Below are 15,453 nucleotides of genomic sequence, written 5' to 3'. Positions count from 1 at the left end.
CGGTTATGTCACCATGCCCGTGCCGGAATCCTGATCATACAAAATGCCGCCAAACGCGCTGCCGACCCACAGGGACTATTCCCACTTGTGGGTGTCCACAACACCCATAGAGTGGGAATAGAACCTGTGGCGAGCTCTGCTGCCGGGATACCGCTGTCACTATGCTGATCACTGGGATCCCGGCTGGCGGTCTCCCCTATCCAACCTGTATTTTTTGGTGTTCCGAACAGAACAAAGTTCTCGATGCACCAAACATTGAACCTGTTGTGTCCCCGATACATACAGTGCACGAGTGTGGGGCGGAGCGTGCATTTACCAATATACCGGCAGCGTGTGCATGGCGTTAGTGCACATACGTAATCAGAAATTATAATAATTACTATACATTTATATTTTGCATTCATAGTTCATCACTTCATTATCTAGGAGTCTTCGCTAACAGGGACTTGTGGTCAGGTCAGGTAATAAAGGATTTCATTTTCCCAAGTGCAATAACGTTTGTCCTGAAATTCCCAGAGTTCTGTTCCATAACCAAAAGCTTTGCATCTTTCCAATCTCTGGAAGTCCTTGATGTTTAGGGGCATATTTATCACAAACCGCATGATGCGAATGTGATAAATAATTGGTTGAGTAAATTTGCAAAGTGAAAATGAGTATTTTCCTGCAAATTTACTATGTTTCTCTTACCAGCATCCAGGCTCCGATAACAGGTCCTCCTGGTGAAGAGAAGGAAGCAGTGGGATAGCGTAACACTATTACACAGCTTCCTGGCTCCGGCCTCCGGCGCAGAATGTGCATGAGTCAACTGGCGTCAGAGTTGACCAACACAGAGGGATCCAGGGGATCCCACTCCATAAAAATATGCAAAACAGTAGCCCATAGTCTACTGTAGGATAATACCATATGGAGATAGCGTTACCAATCGGAGCCAGCAGAGCTTGGTAAATACAGCAGCAAAGCAGCTCCCGTAGAAGCCTAAATGGAGGGACTGTGGCATATAACGGATAGATGTTCTGTATCAGATAAATGTTCTGTGATCGCTCCACAATATTTCTTGGGGACACTTAATATTTGCAGGCACACCCCAAAAACGGTGTCTGACATCCTTTAACTCTGCAACCCCCCCCCCCCCCCCCCCCCCTTTATCCTTTAAAACAGCAATGTCTGGATCTGTAAGCAAAATGGGCCAATGTGCTTACAGGATATTTCAGATTGCTTCCCATTAGTTAAAAAACTTCCAACAAGTTTGAATGAAAACTTTTAATCTGTAGTCTATATAGTTTTCGGGTACATGGGTGGTGTCCTATTATTTGGCCTTGCAGCATCCTCTTAACTCCACCTTTTCCTCCACGATAAAACATTCAAAACCATCAACTTGCAGATAAAAGTCCCTTGCTTAAATCAGTCCCCTATTTAGTTTTATCGTCTTCAGACCACCTGCAAAGCTACAATAATCCCCTTTTTTGTAAATGGAAATTTTACTTTGCATTCTGTTTTATAGTGTGTCCAAAATACTAGTGACAAACAATGGGCAATATATTTTACAGAAGCAATCACTTTCATCCACATCGTTTTACAGAAGCAGAGTATGAATCATTAACCAACTTCTCGTTCTCTTGTTTCTCAAATGTAAATGGTTTATGTTCAAAACAAGCGCGCAGAAAGCAGCGTACTAGGGGGACAGACTACAGACCTGAAAATTACTAAGGACACCCTGGTAGAACACACATATTAAATCAAAGAAATAAGAAAGCATTCAGAGTTATGGAAACTCAGATCAGTGTATGACAGAAGAGCTAAAGTACTGAATTGTTGATCCCTGGTCTATTTCAATAAAGTGGTCTTTGCCATGAAGATCCAAGAACCACAATTATTACCACACTTAGGCTAGATCAGTCCCACACGCATTCAGTATGATATCCCGGCGGTCAGGAGGCCGGCGTAGGATCCCAATAGCCGGAATACCGGCAGCGAGCGCAGCGTGTCTTCTCGCGGGCTCGCTGCGTTTGCCACACTTCGGGCCCGGTGGCCAGGATTAGATTCCCCCTCGGGTGGTGGCGTGGGCCACAACCCGAGTGGGGATTCCAGCGAGCGGTCGGTATTCCGAGTATGCAGAGTTGTGTATTCACAAACTAGTGAGACCCGTGTAACACTTGATAAACGTAGAACAATGTGTACAATGGGGGTCCTTCAGAGTTGATCGCTCGCTAGCTACTTTTAGCAGCCGTGCAAACGCACAGTCGCCGCCCACGGGGGAGTGTATTTTCGCTATGCAAGTGTGCTAACGTGTGTGCAGCCGAGCGGTACAAAAACAGTTTGTGCAGTTTCTGAGTAGCTCTGGACTTACTCAGCCCTTGCGATCACTTCATCCTGTCCGGTCCCGGAATTGACGTCAGACACCCGCCCTGCAAACGCTTTAACCCGCCTGCGTTTTTCCAACCACTCCAAGAAAACGGTCAGTTGACACCCACAAACGCCTACTTTCTGTCAATCTCCTTGCGATCGCTGTGCGAATGGATTCTTTGTTAAATCCATCGCCGAGCAACGATTTGCTTTGTGCACGTACAACGCGCGTGCTCATTGCGGTGCATACGCATGCGCAGTAGTAACCTGATCGCTGCGCTGCGAAAAACGTCAGCGAGCGATCAACTCGGAATGACCCCCAATGTTAGTGTATTATACTGTAAGCACTACGTTATATCAGGTAATCTACTACATAGGGCAGGGACCAGCATGCCTTGCTACTATTTGGCCATGCTAAAACTGTTGCAGGGCATGCTGGGATGTGTAGTTCAACAACAGCTGGAGGGCCGAAGGTTCCCCATCCCTGACATAGGGAATAATAAGGAACGAGGTGGGATGGGGAATCAACTATAAAATATATTATAGACACACACACTGTTCATTAGAGAACCCATATTGTTAGATGAATATTGTAGACTACATACCTTTTTTAACAGACACCAAACTTTGTGTGTCCACGTCCAACTTCTGCGTTAAAACTTTAGGGTCAATTGTTGTTGAGGCAAATATATCAGAGGATGAAAACGTCCAATCCTGTGGAATAAAATAAAAAAACATTACTCTGTAGAATAAATTTTTCTTTTCTTTTACTTTTAGTATTTGTTTGCAGGCTTCCTGTCCACTGCGCGTGTGAACCGGCGAACTGTAATGCTCCTTTTACCAACGCCAGCCAGAAATGCCGGGAAGCTGAGCATCATTCAGTTGTCATAACAACATTATGTATGTAAATTGAGCGAGAAAAAGAAGAAAAAAACAAACACGGTTATAGAAAATCGTACTTACCACCCACATATAGTAAATAGCCCGTTTGATCGTAAAATTGCCAAAATGAGCAATACAAATAATTCATATAGAAAGAAAACTTGTGATGCTGATGTGTGCAGTGTGCATTGAATGGAATTTCCCCCCATTTGTGGCATTCTCAATAAAACTACATACTAATAGAATAATTGTCAAGAGAAATGGACTGGGAGACCGAAGACTCTGAATAAACTTCCAGTATTACTTTCCCAAGCCTTCAATAATCTCTATTCATTATGGTGGAATTTATCAAATACATTTTCATTACCATTCCTTGCTGGCACCTGTTATTCCGTAAAAGATCATTACAGGCTCCAGGATTGTGCATGCATTGCACATGATATTTTTGGCTATGGTGGTCATTCCGAGTTGATCGCTAGCTGCATTCGTTCGCTGTGCAGCGTTGAGGCAAAAAAAGGCACTTCTGTGCATGTGTATGCGGCGCAATGCGCACGCGCGAAGTAATATTACAACGAACGTTATCGTTTCACACAGGGTCTAGCAAAGCTTTTCAGTCGCACTGCTGACCGCAGAGTGATTGACATGAAGTGGGCGTTTCTGGGTGTCAGGGAGTGTTCGGAAAAACACAGGTGTGCCATAAAAAATGCAGGTGTGGCTGGGAGAACGCAGGGCGTTAGTGATATCAAAACAAGAACTAAACAGTCTGAAGTGATCGCAAGCGCTGAGTAGGTCTGAAGCTACTCTGAAACTGCACAAAAAAAAAACAAAAAAAACTTTGTAGCCGCTCTGCGATCCTTTCATTCGCACTTCTGCTAAGCTAAGATACACTCCCAGGGGGAGGCGGCTTAGCGTTTGCACAGCTGCTAAAAACTGTTAGCGAGCGAACAACTCTGAATGGCCACCAATGACCTGTGGTTACTCTGCATTGCTAATCAACATTAAGAACTTGCTTTATGCTTTTAAGACCGTGGGTTGTAAGTATTTTTAACAATTCACTACTGGAAACCCTTTGGAAGAGATATTGGAGTTTAAAGTACATTTTTAAGTATATAACCATTGCACCAGAACCGAATATCAATTATTCAAGATATCCGTATGATTCATCACACAAGATGTGCATTTACTTGTATGGTATAATGGTATTCATTTTGGCTCCTTTCTTCATCATACCAGTTATTTTTTAGCGAGGTAATTTTTTTTTATGTAAATATATATATATATATATATATATATATATATATATATATATATATATATATATATATATATATATATATATATATATATATACATACACACACACACACACACACACACATATATATACATACACACACATATATATATATATATATATATATATATATATATATATATATATACACACACACACACTCACATATATACATACACATATATATATATATATATATATATATATATACACACACACACATTATATATATATATATAGTCACATGCCAAACACTCGGGATGAGGTTTAAGACAGAACCAGCACTCTGTGTAGTTTGCAAGATAGATTTTACTCCAAGCTGTGTTCCAAACATAGGTAATCACATCGACATCAGCATGAAAGACAAAGGCATATACTCATCACTGGTAACTTCCCAAACAGCCGTTTTCGGTGAACAACCTTCCTCAGGGGAATAACCATGTATACGGTCTAGCTGCCATGTGAAAAAGTGCTTGTGTGAGCACTTTTTCACATGGCAGCTAGACCGTATACATGGTTATTCCCCTGAGGAAGGTTGTTCACCGAACACGGCTGTTTGGGAAGTTACCAGTGATGAGTATATGCCTTTGTCTTTCATGCTGATGTCGATGTGATTACCTATGTTTGGAACACAGCTTGGAGTAAAATCTATCTTGCAAACTACACAGAGTGCTGGTTCTGTCTTAAACCTCATCCCGAGTGTTTGGCATGTGACTTTATTTATGAATTAACCGGACACCTGTTTTTAACTAATGGAGAGTGTCAGTGCGGCTTCCCGGGACTCGGTTCTGTGACTTTGCTATATTTATATATATATATTATATATATATATATATATACACACACACACACACACACACACACAGACAGACAGACAGACAGACAAAAGACTGGGAATACCAGAAGAATCGAACTCAAATGCCATCCTGTGGCTTTCCAGCTATTTCATGACTACAAGTCCCAGCCTACTCAGGAGGGAAGACACTGGAGGAACAGCATATAGTTCCATAATAGCAGGCCTATCCCACGTTGGTAACCGGCCACCGGGTAGGATTGATGGGGTGCAGCAAAGGAGATCATCAATGGATTTTCATGGGCTTGACGGGGACGGGTATGGGTCGTTGAGCCGACCCAACTTAGGTCGACACTCATTAGGGCAACCACTGAAGGTCGACATTGCCATTAGGTCGACATGCATTAGGTCGACAGGTCAAAAGGTCGACTTGAGATTTGAGTGTTTTTGGTGACGTTTTCTCCGTAGGGGAACCCGAATTAGTGCACTGTGTCCGATCGCATGGCTTGCTTCGCTCTGTTACCGTTCCAATCGTAGTCCACGTAGATCGCTAAGTATGAAAAGAGCCAAAAAATTTAAGGGTTTTTTTTTTTTTTTTACAAAACTCGTGTCGACTTTTTGACCTGTCAACCTAGTACATGTCGACCTAAGTTGGGTCGACCCAACGACCGTATCCCACGGGGACAATAAAAATGAAGCAGCAGTGTGTGTAATATCAGGCTCTGCATTCTGATGTTACATTGCAGAGCAGGGGAGTAGCTCCATAGTGGGGAGAGAAGTGATGATGGTATATCATATAGCAGCAGCTCACTTACAGCAAAGCATATAGTAAAGATAATACACAAATGAACGTACAGCACACACTGCACGGTTTTGAAGATACTGACTGTAGACTTATCATCTGGATAGCATTTAGTTTTGTCAGTGTACATCAGCGTTTATAGCAGTACTCCAACATGGCAGATTTGTGTGCACACTTCTATGGGTCAGCTGGAAACAAGCTGCCGGAAGGACAAGTGTCATTTATTACAGAGACGACGGGCAATGTGCGAGCGGTAACAGTTTATTCATCTTGCCCCGTGCCATCATGATTCATGGCAAAAGCTGGGTGTAGCTCCTAACGGTATCCGGCCTTTAGGTCGACATGCATTAGGTCAAGCACTACTGGTCGACATGGTCTTTAGGTCAACATAGCACAAGTGAACGCATGAAACGGTCAACATGAGTGAAAACGACACAGAAAAAAATAAACTCATGCTGACCTTTTGTCATGTTGACCTTTTCCATGTCGACCTAATGACCGTGTCAACCTATTTCAGGTGTCGACCTAGTCACTGTCGACCAATAGTGGTCAACCTAGTTATTGTCGAGCCAACGAACCACACCCCTCCTAACACTGCTACAGGCCAGAATATACATTACACACATAGAGGGGGGGGGGGGCAGATGTGTTAACATGGAGAAGGCATAAGGAAGTGATAAACCAGTGATTAATGCAAGGTGATAAACACACCAGCCAATCAACTCCTAACTATTAATTTACATATTGAAGCTGATTGGCTGGTGCGTTTATCACCATGCACTTATCACAATGTGTAAGGGATCCCAGGCTGGGGCACCAGGGCTCAGCACAGAGACATAGTTGCCAATTCAGCTTATAACAAGCGGAATTGGGCTTCTTCTTTATTTCCAAGTTGCTTTATTTTTTTGATGGTTGCTTGTTGCTTGTTTTTGGGCTTAATATTTATTGTGCTGCTTGTTTTGGGGCTATTTAGAAAAAAAAAAATTCTATAGGTACAGATGGCACCGACCATCAGAAGTAGCCATTCATTCAACACAGATCCTCACAAAGACATAGGTTAGAAGCTGTGGATGAATAGATGAATTTGGGGGTCTTAAATTGTGTCAAATGGCTGCATTTTTCTAAAACAATGGAAAAAATAAGATTTTACTCACCGGTAAATCTATTTCTCGTAGTCCGTAGTGGATGCTGGGGACTCCGTAAGGACCATGGGGAATAGACGGCACCGCAGGAGACTGGGCACATCTAAAGAAAGATTTAGGACTATCTGGTGTGCACTGGCTCCTCCCCCTATGACCCTCCTCCAAGCCTCAGTTAGGAACTGTGCCCGGAAGAGCTGACACAATAAGGAAGGATTTTGAATCCCGGGTAAGACTCATACCAGCCACACCAATCACACCATATAACACGTGATAGGAACCCCGGTTAACAGTATGATAACAATTGGAGCCTCTGAAGAGATGGCTCACAACAAAACCAGATTTTTGTAACAATAACTATGTACAAGTATTGCAGACAATCCGCACTTGGGACGGGCGCCCAGCATCCACTACGAGAAATAGATTTACCGGTGAGTAAAATCTTATTTTCTCTGACGTCCTAGTGGATGCTGGGGACTCCGTAAGGACCATGGGGATTATACCAAAGCTCCCAAACGGGCGGGAGAGTGCGGATGACTCTGCAGCACCGAATGAGAGAATTCCAGGTCCTCCTCAGCCAGGGTATCAAATTTGTAGAATTTTGCAAACGTGTTTGCCCCCGACCAAGTAGCTGCTCGGCAAAGTTGTAAAGCCGAGACCCCTCGGGCAGCCGCCCAAGATGAGCCCACCTTCCGTGTGGAATGGGCTTTTACAGATTTAGGCTGCGGTAAGCCTACCGCAGAATGCGCCAACTGAATAGTGCTACAAATCCAGCGCGCAATAGACTGCTTAGAAGCAGGAGCACCCAGCTTGGTGGGTGCATACAGGATAAACAGCGAGTCAGTCTTTCTGACTCCAGCCGTCCTGGAAATATAAATTTTTAGGGCCCTGACTACGTCCAGCAACTTGGAATCCTCCAAGTCCCTAGTAGCCGCAGGCACCACAATAGGTTGGTTCAAGTGAAAAGCGGAGACCACCTTCGGGAGAAACTGAGGACGAGTCCTCAATTCTGCCCTATCCATATGGAAAATCAGATAAGGGCTTTTACAAGACAAAGCCGCCAATTCTGAAACCCGCCTGGCCGACGCCAAGGCCAACAGCATGACCACTTTACACGTGAGATATTTTAAATCCACAGTCTTAAGTGGTTCGAACCAATGTGATTTCAGGAATGCCAAAACCACATTGAGATCCCAAGGTGCCACTGGGGGCACAAAAGGAGGCTGAATATGCAGTACTCCTTTGACAAAAGTCTGAACTTCGGGCAGTGAAGCCAGTCCTTTTTGGAAGAAAATCGACAGAGCCGAAATCTGGACCTTTATGGACCCCAATTTGAGGCCCAACGTCACCCCTGCTTGCAGGAATCGACCCAGTTGAAATTCCTCCGTCGGGGCCTTCATGGCCTCACACCAAGCAACGTATTTTCGCCAAATGCGGTGATAATGTTTTGCGGTGACATCCTTCCTGGCTTTGATCAGGGTAGGGATGACTTCCTCCGGAATACCCTTTTCCTTCAGGATCCGGTGTTCAACCGCCATGCCGTCAAACGCAGCCGCGGTAAGTCTTGGAACAGACAGGGTCCCTGCTGCAGCAGGTCTTGTCTGAGCGGTAGAGGCCAAGGGTCCTCTGTAAGCATCTCTTGAAGTTCCGGGTACCAAGCTCTTCTTGGCCAATCCGGAACCACGAGTATGGTTTTCACTCCTCGCCTTCTTATTATTCTCAGTACCTTGGGTATGAGAGGTAGAGGAGGAAACACATAAACCGACTGGTACACCCATGGTGTCACTAGAGCGTCCACCGCTATCGCCTGAGGGTCTCTTGACCGGGCGCAATATCTTTTCAACTTCTTGTTGAGGCGGGACGCCATCATGTCTACCTGTGGTTTTTCCCACCGGTTGACCAGCATTTGGAAAACTTCTGGATGAAGTCCCCATTCTCCCGGGTGGAGGTCGTGTCTGCTGAGGAAGTCTGCTTCCCAGTTGTCCACTCCCGGAATGAACACTGCCGTCAGTGCTAACACATCTGAGAATCCTTGTGGCTTCTGCCATCGCCATCCTGCTTCTTGTGCCGCCCTGTCTGTTTACATGGGCCGACCGCCGTGATGTTGTCTGACTGGATCAGTACCGGCTGGTTTTGAAGCAGGGGTCTTGCCTGGCTTAGGGCATTGTAAATGGCCCTTAACTCCAGGATATTTATGTGAAGAGAAATCTCCTGATTTGACCACAGTCCCTGGAAATTTCTTCCCTTTGTGACTGCCCCCCAGCCCCGAAGGCTGGCATCCGTGGTCACCAGGACCCAGTCCTGTATTCCGAATCTGCGGCCCTCTAGTAGATGAGCCCTCTGCAGCCACCACAGCAGCGACACCCTGGTTCTGGCCGATAGGGTTATCCGCTGTTGCATCTGGAGATGGGACCCGGACCATTTGTCCAACAGGTCCCACTGGAACGTCCTTGCGTGGAACCTTCCGAATGGAATTGCTTCGTACGAAGCTACCATTTTTCCCAGGACTCGTGTGCATTGATGTACCGACACTTTTCCTGGTTTTAGGATGTCTCTGACCAGAGATGACAATTCCTCTGCTTTTTCCAGTGGAAGAAACACTCTTTTCTGGTCTGTGTCCAGAATCATTCCCAGGAACAGAAGACGTGTCGTCGGGACCAGCTGTGACTTTGGAATGTTTAGAATCCAGCCGTGCTGTTGTAGCACTTCCTGAGAAAGTGCCACCCCCCCTATCAACTGTTCTTTGGACCTCGCCTTTATCAGGAGATCGTCCAAGTACGGGATAATTAAAACTCCCTTCTTGCGAAGGAGTATCATCATTTCGGCCATTACCTTGGTAAAGACCCTCGGTGCCGTGGATAACCCAAACGGCAGCGTCTGGAACTGATAGTGACAGTCCTGTAGCACAAATCTGAGGTACTCCTGGTGCGGAGGGTAAATGGGGACATGCAGGTATGCATCCTTGATGTCCAGGGATACCATGTAATCCCCCTCCTCCAGGCTCGCAATAACCGCCCTGAGCGATTCCATCTTGAACTTGAACCTTTTGATATAAGTGTTCAAGGCTTTTAAATTTAAGATGGGTCTCACCGAACCGTCCGGTTTCGGTACCACAAACATTGTGGAGTAGTAACCCTTTCCTTGTTGAAGGAGGGGTACCTTGACGATCACTTTCTGTGAATACAGTTTTTGAATAGCCACCAACACTGCCTCCCTGGCAGAGGGAGTTGCCGGCAAGGCAGATTTTAGGAAACGGCGGGAGGGGGAGACGTCTCGAATTCCAGCCTGTACCCCTGAGATACTACTTGAAGGACCCAGGGATCCACTTGTGAGAGAGCCCACTGTGTGCTGAAAAACCTGAGACGCGCCCCCACCGTTCCCGATTCCGCCTGAGCAGCTCCAGCGTCATGCTGTGGACTTACCGGACGCAGGGGAGGACTTCTGCTCCTGGGAACTAGCTGTGCGCTGCAGCTTTTTCCCCCTTCCTCTGCCCCTCGGCAGAAAGGATGAGCCTCTAGCCCGCTTATTTTTCTGGGGCCGAAAGGACTGTACCTGATAATACGGTGCTTTCTTTTGCTGTGGGGTAGCCTGTGGCAAAAAAGTCGATTTCCCAGCAGTAGCTGTGGAAACGAGGTCTGAAAGACCTTCCCCAAAAAGTTCCACCCCTTTATAGGGTAAAACTTCCATTTGCCGCTTGGAGTCTGCATCACCTGACCATTGCCTAGTCCATAACCCCCGTCTGGCGGCAATGGACATAGCGCTTATTTTTGATGCCAGCCGGCAAATATCCCTCTGTGCATCACGCATGTATAAGACCGCGTCTTTAATATGGTCAATCGTTAGCAAAATATTGTCCCTATCCATGGTATCAATGTTTTCCGACAGGGAGTCTGACCACGCAGCAGCAGCACTGCACATCCAAGCTGATGCAATAGCGGGTCTCAATATAATGCCCGTGTGTGTGTATATAGCTTTTAGGGTACTTTCCTGCTTTCTATCAGCAGGTTCTTTTAGGGCGGCCGTATCCGGAGACGGTAGTGCCACCTTCTTTGATAAGCGTGTCAGCGCTTTATCTACCCTAGGGGGAGTTTCCCAGCGTGACCTATCCTCTGGCGGGAAAGGGTACGCAGCCATTAACCGTTTAGAAATGATCAATTTCTTATCTGGGGAAGACCACGCTTCCTCACACACCTCATTTAATTCGTCAGATGCAGGAAAAACTACTGGTAGTTTTTTCTCACCAAACATAATACCCTTTTTTGTGGTACCTGGGGTATCATCAGAAATGTGTAATACATTTTTCATAGCCTCAATCATATAACGGGTGGATCTATTGGAGGGTACACTCGTCTCATCATCGTCGACACTGGAGTCGGTATCCGTGTCGACATCTGTATCTGTCATCTGAGGTAGCGGGCGTTTTATAGCCCCTGATGACATTTGAGACGCTTGGACAGGCACAAGCTGAGTAGCCGGCTGTCCTATGTCGTCAAACCTTTTATGTAAGGAGCTGACACTGTCACGTAATTCCTTCCATAAGTCCATCCACACTGGTGTCGACCCCGCAGGGGGTGACATCACATTCACAGGCATTTGCTCCACATCATTATCCTCATCATACATGTCGACACAGCAGTACCGACACACAGCAGACACACAGGGAATGCTCTTACAGAGGACAGGACCCCACAAAGCCCTTTGGGAAGACAGAGGGAGAGTATGCCAGCACACACCAGGGCGCTATATAACACAGGGATATCACTATACAGAGTGTTTTCCCCTATAGCTGCCTATATATATATATATATATATATATATATATATATATATATATATATATATATATATATATATATATATATATATATATATATATATATATATATATATAGCGCCTAAATTGTGCCCCCCCTCTCTTTTTTACCCTTTCTGTAGTGCAGGACTGCAGGGGAGAGCCAGGGAGCTTCCTTCCAGCGAAGCTGTGAGGGAATAATGGCGCTAGTGTGCTGAGGGAGTTGGCTCCGCCCCTTTTTCGGCGGGCTTTCTCCCGCTATTTTATCGTTTCTGGCAGGGGTTAATATACACCTATATAGCCTCTGGGGCTATATATGGTGTTAGTTTTGCCAGCCAAGGTGTTATTATTGCTGCTCAGGGACTGTGGTGTGCATGAGGAGCAATGGCGCACAGCTGCAGTGCTGTGCGCTACCTTGGAGAAGACAGAAGTCTTCAGCCGCCGATTTTCCGGACCACCTTCTTGTTTCTGGCTCTGTAAGGGGGACGGCGGCGCGGCTCCGGGAACGGACGACGAGGTCGGGTCCTGTGTACGATCCCTCTGGAGCTAATGGTGTCCAGTAGCCTAAGAAGCCCAAGCTACCACCACTTAGGTAGGTTCGCTTCTTCTCCCCTTAGTCCCTCGTTGCAGTGAGCCTGTTGCCAGCAGGTCTCACTGAAAATAAAAAACCTAAACTATACTTTCTTCTAGGAGCTCAGGAGAGCCCCTAGTGTGCATCCAGCTCAGCCGGGCACAGAAATCTAACTGAGGCTTGGAGGAGGGTCATAGGGGGAGGAGCCAGTGCACACCAGATAGTCCTAAATCTTTCTTTAGATGTGCCCAGTCTCCTGCGGAGCCGTCTATTCCCCATGGTCCTTACGGAGTCCCCAGCATCCACTAGGACGTCAGAGAAATTATAGTAAGCAAAGTTCTTTTCTGCAAACTAAAGGTCCATACACACTTGGCGTTTTTACCCAGCGTGTATGCATAGCGATGATCACTGACACCCCTGGGCTGAAAAGTGCTCAGTACATACACACGCTTTCCCCCCTTCCCAGCGATGTCACCAGGGGTGAGCGGCTTTCTATAGCAGGACGCTATGGAAAGCCGTTCACCCCGCTTTTCCCCACTGCCCAGCGATATCAGCAGGGGTGAGCGGCTTTCTATAGCAGGACGCTATGGAAAGCCGTTCACCCCGCCGTTCATCTACTGATAATACCAGTAGATGAACGGCGGCCGCCAGCGATGAAGCGGGAGCGCTCATCAGCGCTCACCGCTCATCGTTTGGGCATACACACTGGGCGGCTTTGAGCTGAAAGCAGCTCAACATACCAAAAGTGACCTGCTTTCAGCTCAAAATCGCCCAGTGTGTATGGGCCTTAAGGAGATTATTCAGAGTTGGTTGCAGATTTTGCTATTTTAGCAAACTTTGCAACCACCAAAATCACACAGGGCAAGGCCACCCAGCATGTGTGGTGCCTCCCCGTGATGCGATCGCAATTCAAAAAGAGGTTGACCCCTGCCTATGTAGCACAACTGCATAAGCAGGGGCACCGCCGCCATGTGTCCTGTCGCATGAAACGCAGGCGACATCATTGGTCGGCCCCGAAAACGGCCATGACACGCCTGCATTTCCCCTGACACTCCCCCACAATGCTGTAATGCGATCGCATCATGATAGCATACGCAGATGGCTGAAAATCGGTTGTTTGCGATTATTTTTGCCCGTTTGTGTCAGGGTCTGAAAAAGGCCCATAATGTCTACCACAGACTGGAGGGGATGTAGATAACCCGGCTGTCGAGATCCCGGCGTTCAGGATCCTAAAGCTGAAATTCTGGCAGACGGGAATGCCAACAGCACTCGCCACGGGTTTTCCCACTCGTGGGTGTACACAAGACCCACAGAGTGGGAATAAAACCTGTGGTGAGTGCAGCAAGCCACCGAGCCCACAAGCGGACTCTTTGCGCTTGACCCGCTGCCGGGATTCCGCTCTTGGTATGTTGACAGCCAGCATCCTGTCCGCCGGGATATCATTATCATCCCGACTGGAGAACCAGATACCAGAAGAAAAAGTTCAAGAAACTGAAAGCTGTCCACTTGACTTCAAGTTCCAGAACTTGTCTTCAGTCCATCCAGCAGCAGCTGAGATAACACTGAGTAGTAGCCAGACATTGGGGGTCTTCAGAGTCGATCGTAGCTGTGCTAAATTTAGCATAGCTACGATCATTCACAATGACATGCAGGGGGACGCCCAGCACAGGGCTAGTCCGCCCTGCATGTCAGTGCCGCCCCCCCCCCCCCCTCGCAGAAGTGCAAAGGCGTTGCAAAGCGGCGATGCCTTTGCACTTCAAGAGTAGCTCCCGACTAGCGCAGCTTTAGCGTGCTGGCTGGGAGCTACTCATCACTCCCCAGCCCACAGCAGCTGCATGTGACGTCACGCAGCCACGGACGCCCTCCAACGGTCCCCGGCCACGCCTGCATTGGCCGGACTGCTCCACCTAAACGGCGGCGTTCCGCCCAGCGACCACCTCTGCCTGTCAATCAAGCAGAGGCGATCACAGCCCTGCTATGGCCTTTTGCAGTCTGGCATGCGCTGGCGCCGCGCAGTAGGGACCCGTTTGTTTGCTCGGCTTCGATAAAAAGCAGCGAGCGAACTGGTCAGAATGACCCCCTTAGTACTTATAATTATATGTATTTTAATTAGAAAAACTAAAGACTTAAGTTGGGCTTTTTGGGTCGCTTTTTAGGAATGGTTTGGGCTTTTTTTTTAGTCATCAGTTGATTGCTTTTCATTTCACAGTTGGCAACACTGCACAGAAAGGTAACAGAAGTGAGGCCACAGGCCGGACAGCGGTGGCAGCTGCAGGGAGACATGCCCATACACACACCTCACCCCTGTACTGGATCTCTCCTCCCCACCCCCCAGCAGCCAGACGGGCTCTCACCTTCCCCCCCAGCGGCTTGCTCCACGCCAGGGCTCCCGACAGCTCCGCGGGACTGGGCGCCTTGTACTCCGGGGCACACAGCACATTCTCCCCCGGGGAAGCGACTCGCACAGCAGCATGGTGGAGCTTCTGCCGAGCACGTTTTATTTTGCCAACCATATTGCTGGCAGCACTGGCAGCACGGAAATAAGAGAGAGCCGCGTCTCCACGGCAACGGTCCGGGTAACATATACTTCCCCCTTCCCCGGTGTTATGCTAACGCGTTCCGGGTGCGATTGTGGTCTCTTCAGTTCTTCCGTGTAAAAATCATAAAATTCGATAGATCTATATATATACATATATATACACAGACCCTCCAACATGACCCGCACCACTAGGTACAAAATGCTCTGTTCCTGGACTTCCCTCTTAATTTATGATTTCCATCACCTGTGTTGAACTAGCTCAATGATAAGAAAGCTGTTTCTTTACAGGTGATGGCAA

General features: G+C 47.1%; 1 protein-coding gene across 1 annotated transcript in view; it reads right to left on the bottom strand.

Moving 5' to 3' along the window:
- The window catches only part of SLX9 (SLX9 ribosome biogenesis factor), a 265,146-nt gene extending 249,915 nt beyond the window's left edge, over positions 1-15,231 (bottom strand). The window contains exons 1-2 of the mRNA XM_063933085.1: positions 14,971-15,231; positions 2,949-3,057 (exon numbers count right to left, since the gene is read on the bottom strand). Of these exons, the coding sequence (XP_063789155.1) occupies positions 2,949-3,057; positions 14,971-15,129 (268 nt within the window). The 5' untranslated portion in view covers positions 15,130-15,231. The remainder of the gene's footprint in view (positions 1-2,948; positions 3,058-14,970) is intronic.
- Between the last annotated feature and the right edge of the window lie 222 nt (positions 15,232-15,453).

This window comes from Pseudophryne corroboree, chromosome 7, assembly GCF_028390025.1.
Source record: "Pseudophryne corroboree isolate aPseCor3 chromosome 7, aPseCor3.hap2, whole genome shotgun sequence".
Taxonomy (NCBI): domain Eukaryota; kingdom Metazoa; phylum Chordata; class Amphibia; order Anura; family Myobatrachidae; genus Pseudophryne; species Pseudophryne corroboree.
Note: the sequence above shows the minus strand (reverse complement) of the source record. Positions and strands in the feature narration are given on the sequence as shown.